This window comes from Acanthisitta chloris, unplaced genomic scaffold (genome assembly GCF_000695815.1).
Source record: "Acanthisitta chloris isolate BGI_N310 unplaced genomic scaffold, ASM69581v1 scaffold898, whole genome shotgun sequence".
In the NCBI taxonomy this organism is placed as follows: Eukaryota; Metazoa; Chordata; class Aves; order Passeriformes; family Acanthisittidae; genus Acanthisitta; species Acanthisitta chloris.
Genome location: NW_008687361.1, coordinates 1 through 7157, shown reverse-complemented (window position 1 = coordinate 7157; position 7157 = coordinate 1). Strand labels below are relative to the sequence as shown.

Below are 7157 nucleotides of genomic sequence, written 5' to 3'. Positions count from 1 at the left end.
ATTTCTAAATATTGCATGTTTGCTTGATACCAATTTTGTCACCTCCAGGAAATGTATAAACTCATCTTTTAATTACCCTATTGCAGCAGGAAGATACAAAAAGTCTTTGAGACTGCACAGAAATGTCTCTTACTGTTCTGAAGATATGAATGCTTTCAGCTGGCCATCAGGGAGTGGGTTTAAATTAGAAAGTCACATTTAATACACCCCTAAGTGTATGAGACACACCCTAATTAAGAACACCAATCTTTTTGGCCAAGAATGATATTCAGTATAGTCCTCTCCTGAATTGCTTTCTACCCTCTGAGTCACCCAAACACGTACAAATACATAATATGTGCAAGCATGCTTAAAAGAATAAGAGCACTTTCTGATGTGAAATCAAGGTTTCAACACTTCTCATGAAAACAGTGAACAAGAAGCAAGATCCATCTTAGCAATGAGTCCCAATGTGACACTGTCTTTTCATCCCTTGAGTCTTTGCTATTCTGACTGGCTGTACATTTCCACCTGAATTCCCAACCAGGTCCACATACAGGATGTGTGTCATGTGAAAGGGGGAGGTTTCCTTGAACCATTTATATTTGTTCAATCTATCAGGACCCCCAGGGAAGCTGAGACCCTTGTGCCAAACCAGCCTGTTGGCATCCTATTTTGGGGATTACACTGAACAGCTCACTGCATCGGAGGGTGGTTCGACTCACCTATTCAGGGTCACACCCCAGTAGCATCCCCACTCTTAGTTGGTGTATAGTACCTGTTTTGTCAAGTATGTTATCCACTGCTGACCACTGCTACTGCTGTTGAAGTCTCACACACTTACAGAATAACACTTTGTTAACAAACACACTGATAACAGGAGACTGTGACAGGTTAAGGTTCAGAGATTGTCATCGATAGTAACTGACTGCAAAAATGAATTTGAAGCAATATACAGACAAGTTCTATTCACCAATAAAAGCTAGCTAGAGATAACCATTTATCTATCACACATAGAATGAGGTTCTTACCCAGTAGGCATGCCTATGGGGGAGAAGACAGATTGGGCTTATCAACAGATCCCAGAAGTTATGATGGAGCAACAACTCTGTGCCACTCCATCTTTTGTTTCATGCAACCCTTAGAGCAGTGCACTAAGGTCCTTCAGTGTTCCTACTCCCACACTTTGCCATTTGTCCCTGGTGAACTATAGCCGAGGCATGTACTCCTTCTTGTGAACTCTGGTTTTTGCTCTCCCCCACAAGGTGGAACAATGATTTCCCATTAGTAGGGCAGAGATATATGGTAGGTGGTCAGGTTTTGATGATTTTGGTCATCACTGCCGGGATTGTGTACAAAATACCAATGCAGTCTGTGGCCCTGAGACCAAGTATGAGCAAATGACTCCAGCACAACAGCTCAGAGACACCACCCACGAGGGAATACAACTGGTCTCCAGGCTTTTTTTCACTGAAAGTTACTAAGCTTTCTACAAAGAAGACATAATTAAGAGGAGAACTTTAAATCCTCCTTTCAAATGAGGAATGTCAAATATTCATATGGGAACTCTCACTGGAGACATGGTTTGGCACAGGTGAGAACTGAACCTGAGTTTCCTACATGTTGGGTCTAACTGATACTTACGGATCAGATCAAAGGAAGCCATCATACCAAAATAAATCTAAACAGATTAACTGAGGTCATTTACAAGCAATTTTCAATGAGTGAAATATTTCTAAAGGCAAAATTATTTTCCAGTAAAATAGTGCCTTTTCCTTTCTTAAAGGTCTATGATGCATAGAAGAGGGTTTTTTAAATGAAAATGATACTCATGGAGTACCCTTTAGTCTTTCTGCATTTAGTTTACAATTATTATTTGAGATACTTTTCTTGTCATGTCCATGACAGACTACAAAGGTGTAACGTTTTTCAGCAGTTTTTTCCTTTCCAGTGAAACATGCTGTAAGCTCATGCAAGGCTTTTAAAAAACAATATATAAATGAACATTATTAGTCATATCTGAATCAATACAGAGGTCATCAATTAGTGCATTTCAGTACATACAACCCACTGCTGAACACAGTTGTATCAATGACAATTTTAAACAATTACATTTGGTACGGGAGAGAGTTCATTTCTCTGTGTGGGAATTTTTTATTTGCTTGTGATTAGCACCTTGTCCTTTTTAATTATTGTTGCAGGTATGAATTACTACCTGTCTGTGATCCCCTTTCTGGGGGCAGTGGAGGCTGGGCTCTTTGGGCAGCTGCCACACGAGATAGAAATACTGCCACCAGAGGAGCAAAGAGAGGATTTCTGTTACAGTGTTTCCGACTGCAGATCTCGCATGCCCAAGCTCCTGGATGGCTGGACAGCCTTTTTTGATGTAAGTAATTTTAGCTTCTTTTTCTTTTCATATTCTTAGAAATGATATCACAATATTACCTTTAAAAACTGTTATTACTGCCATTTGATTTCAGTAACAGCTTGGTATGAAAGCAACAAGCAGGAAAAATGAAAAGCATAACATTAAGTGAGTCAGAGACAAGAAGAGCAGGATTTTTGCAACTTATGGATTTGTTTCCTTTAAGATAATTCTGTATTTAGGCCTGTGTCTCGAGACACTGCTTTGTTAACAACTATATTTGCATTCTTCCAATTCTGCTTATGCTAACAATGCAAAATAAGCATGTGAGATAGAACAGTGCCCTTGAGAAATGGACTTGGGTTGGTTTTATAGGGTTCATTTATTCCTTTGAACATCTAAAAACCTGAACATTTTTGCAAGTAGATATTCTCTCCTCATGCAGCTCTTCCCTGATCCCAAAGATGACAATATTTATTACGTCATAGATTTAATAACTTTTTTATAGATAGACTACTATAGTCAACATCTTTGTCAGTAGTCAAATAATTGATAATGATCAGAAAGCTTAAACTATAATTCCCTCTTGGCATCTCTTAGTGAAGGTAGAATGTTTAGGAGCAAAACTGGATTTGTTTCCATAAGATCATTTTTCCTAAACAACATGTTTCAGAAGTTATTATAAAATATCTGCTCCATAATGACAACAATTAAAGATAATTTTCTTATTTTCTTGGAAAAATTGTGGTCAAAAGGGTATAGACAAGTTTTCAAGGAAGACAATATTTCAATGCAGAAGCTTCCATGGCACTCAGATACAAAAGTCCACTGAGTTATTGTAACAGAATGCCTAAATTATGGGGATAAAACCCTTGCTCTGTTGAAGTCAAAGAACAGCAACTCCTGTTAATACATATCCAATGGGGATATGTATAAACTTTACAAACCTATGTTAATCATCTTTTTGTCCCGAGGTCAGACATTGTAGTTTCTTACAAAGCAGCACATTTTAACTATTCAAAAGCAGCTTCCCTTAGCTTGCAAACTCATGATTTTGTATGTGCATAAGTCAAAAAAATTCATTGCGTTTACACCTCCCCCCTGATTCTCTGCCTTTTTTCCTCCCTGTTGCTGCAGTATCTGCTGTCTACAGAAGACAAAGCTGTGTGCCCTGCAACCATCTCCTCCTTCAAACTGGATGATGCCCTCGGTCTCATGTGGAAGGCGCATGTTCTCTCCATTGCTTATGCACTCCCCAAGTTCCAGGACAGGTAGGGGAATGAGACAGGTGGCCAAGGATGATCTTCCCCCCTCCATGCTTCTTTGGAAGGATAGTATCCTAACAAAGTCTGCATGAGCTTTTTTTCCTTTAGGCATCTACTCTTTAGGCTCTGCTCTTCCTTCCACTCGGAGTGTGGGATGACCAGTGAGAGACCAGACTGGAAGGGCGAGCAGGCTCTGGGCTTAGAATGAGATGCTGATTCCTCTGAGAGCCAGGGCCTGATTCAGGAGCTGCGTTTAATCTGGGCAAAGGCAGTGATGCCAAGACAAATGGGATGTAAAGTTCTGAGGAAGGCTTGAAGTCACTGTGGCAGTGACATCACTCAGGAGTTTATACTGTACAAAAACATTTGGGATAAGTGAGTAACTAATGTGTTCTACAGCAGATTTCAATTATCTGTTACATTTTAATTTTTATCTCTGTCTCTTTCAGATTAAAATATCTCTCTAAGCCAGAAGAAAATTTTGGTGAAGACTGGTCTAATGCTGTAGATTTCATTGCAGCCACACACTTCTCCACAGATTTGCTGACAACAAACAAGTTCCAGGCTTTTCTGCCCCAGAGGATGCTTGTTGAAGGGGATGTCATCCCATCCATTAGTGACTTCACCCGACAACAAAATAAAGTCCTGTTTGCATTGAGAGCTCTTCACAAAGCAAATAAATGGACAGGTACGAGCCTGACCTACAAATGTCTGTAGTCCATATATATTTAATATCTTGTTCTCTCTATGTACCTTTCTCCATATCAACACAGTGAATTTTTGATAGAAAATAGTATAAACACTTCTTAGAGAATAACAGTAAACCAGCTAAAAATACAACCATAAGCAAACAATGCACCAGAGAGAAAATGCAGCAATGGGATAACACACAATGTGTGGGATTTCAATGAGATGAAAACAGTTTTGGAGCAGATGATCTCACCTTTTTCCCCTCCACGCTTTTCAGAGGAACTTTAAAAACACAGGCATTAGTTTGTGTTTCACCAGTTAAATTTGAAACCATTAAAGCTGTAAATGAAGTTATTAGATCAGTTGAACAAACAAATAAAAAAACGCCCCCATACAACAAAAAAATGGGCAAATGATCATGAGCAACAGTTTGTGTGTGCACAAATGTTCTGGTTTTGGTTTTTGATTTCATTGTAGTCTTTGATTTAACAGAGAATATAATCTGTCCCGGCAAAACTGTATCCTTAGACAATGCTGCCTTCATCACCTTCATCAAAACAAGTCGTGCATCCCCATCCAGCGGTGCGACACAGAATTACACTCTTCTGAGGGTTCAGTTCATTCGTAGACACAGCTGGGTTGGCTATTTCTGTTTGCCCTATTTGAAGGAAAGTTATTTTGAATGTTTAAATGAAAATAGAATGTAAAAATACACTGAAAAACTAGTACGCATAGATATGGCATTTGTGATCCTCTTCTGTCCATATATTTCACTGAAAATTCTCTCAGCAATTGTATTTGTAGCTGAAAAAGATATGAAACGAAGATATTCCTCCCATCACAGAGTTCTTCCCTCACATCTTCCACATAGCATTATTCCTCGAAATCTGAATAAGGGTCTTAACAGCTCTCTCCCCTGCCCTGCAGTATATGCCACAGTTCAGGGATTCTTGACCCACCTCCAGAAGGGGAGAAGGCTACAGCGAGGAAAAACTCAAGCAACAGGACAGCAGGGAGGGAGCAGAGCACCAGGGCAGCACAGCAGGGAGAGATTAACAGAGGTATTGATGCTGAATGTGGGAGAGGGAAAGAAAAAGAGAGATGATGCAGGTGCAGCCATAATGAAGTCCACAGCTGAAATCCCTTGCTTTTCAGGGAAGGGATTTCCCTGACTCTGCTCTAACAGATGAGCTTTGAATTCAGCTGAATTAAATGCAAACTAACTCAGCCTGGTGACTGATTTGCTGATCAGAAAATCAGCTCAGCAGGGACCTCAGGTGACAAAGAGTGACATACTGTTTTTGTAGAGTTGGATTCCTCAAACTTTTAAATACATCTTGTGAGATGTGGAGTTGTCTTCTGGTGCTGCAAACTTCAACAGCATATAGAGTGTCTCAGTACCTCTTAGGACAGGACCCTGTCCAAGCCAGAGTGAAAATGATTCAGAGTTTGATTACTCTTTTTTTTCCCTCCAATTGCCTCTGGTAGTACAACAGGAATTGTATTGAGAGAGTGCTGTGCTACCTCTAAAGCTTCCTGACTGATGGACGGTCAGAAACTTTATTTTTTATGCTCTGCTCCTTGCTGATACCCGAAGGCAGAACAGCAGATGCCATGTTATTCAAAACCTGTTTGTTTCCTGCTGTCCTCACCTTTCCTGTGGTCCTGTAGTCCTCCTAAGCAAGAGGACTATTTGCTGTCTTCTCCTCTTAATTTCTTATTTCCCCAGAACAATACTGTGCAAATTCTTCTACACTGCTGGTTTTATACAGAAGCATGCTTTTCAGGAGAATAAACTTTTTTTTGGTTTTCTAGGAGGCTTTTTTTACCCTCAGGTTTCCTCTGTGGACCCCTTATCCACTAGAAAGATCAGCATTGAGAGGAGTAAGGAACAGGCAAACTTGTGCTAATGCTAGGCTGGCCAGGCACACTTCCTAGAGAGCCATGGCTTATTGCCTGGCCAAAAGTATTAGGACCATTTGCTCCTTTAGCTTGAGGCCTTAGCTTGCAAAAAGTGCAAATTCTTAGGATTTTTTTAGAGCAAAAACAAAGATAGGCCTGATTTTAACTACCAGGCTACTGCTTCATAAGCCATGAAGCTATGTGCAAGTGCAGACCAAGACCTTAACATGAGTCTTCAATCATTTTGACTTGCAATGCTGGTGACAAGGAAACAAGCCCAGCTGTCTGTCAATACAAAGAATCCTGAGCTGAATGAATGGTCTGTCTCCCTACACATTTGTAGGCAATTATTACTCCATTGGCAAACTCCAGCTTTGTCTACATTTCACTGTCCACAGGAGGGTGGCGAGTGCTTGTTGCCGGGCGTGCACTTTGTCCCTTGTATGCTGCAAGCTCCATGTGCTCCATATTAATTTGACAATGTTATGTTGTGTTTCTTTCCAAGGAGGATTGCTGCTGAAGCTTTGGCAAAAGTCTATGTCTACTGAAGCAGGAAGAAAAATCGGCCGAAAACTGATTGAAATCTTGACTTCGAGCCAGCAGCTTGACCTAATGGAAATTTAGAATGATTTGGAAGGAGCTTATTTGACAGTGCCCAGTTTCTTGAGAAAGAATGGACAGCATGGATAGATTTAATCTTTTAGCAGACATGTGTCTGGTAATCTGGCTTTGGTAATTTCTTACAGCAGGATTTCCTGAGTAGCCATGTGTGCATCTTTATTATATTGAATCAATATTTTTACCCTTAATTTTCTTAATTAGCTCATTTGTTTAACTCAATTTCTTATAAATAAAAGGCCTCACAAAAAATCTTTATTACTTTTTTTGACTTTATAAATAATGTATTTGATAAATTCTATTGTTATAATAATAACTGCATTAATAATGTACTAAAT

General features: G+C 39.7%; 1 protein-coding gene across 1 annotated transcript in view; it reads left to right on the top strand.

Moving 5' to 3' along the window:
* Positions 1-6825, top strand: part of LOC103807785 (chromosome unknown open reading frame, human C6orf58) — a 12457-nt gene extending 5632 nt beyond the window's left edge. The window contains exons 3-6 of the mRNA XM_009080532.1: positions 2181-2365; positions 3482-3615; positions 4059-4297; positions 6707-6825. Coding sequence (XP_009078780.1) covers positions 2181-2365; positions 3482-3615; positions 4059-4297; positions 6707-6825 — 677 coding nt within the window. The remainder of the gene's footprint in view (positions 1-2180; positions 2366-3481; positions 3616-4058; positions 4298-6706) is intronic.
* Positions 6826-7157: the final 332 nt, after the last annotated feature.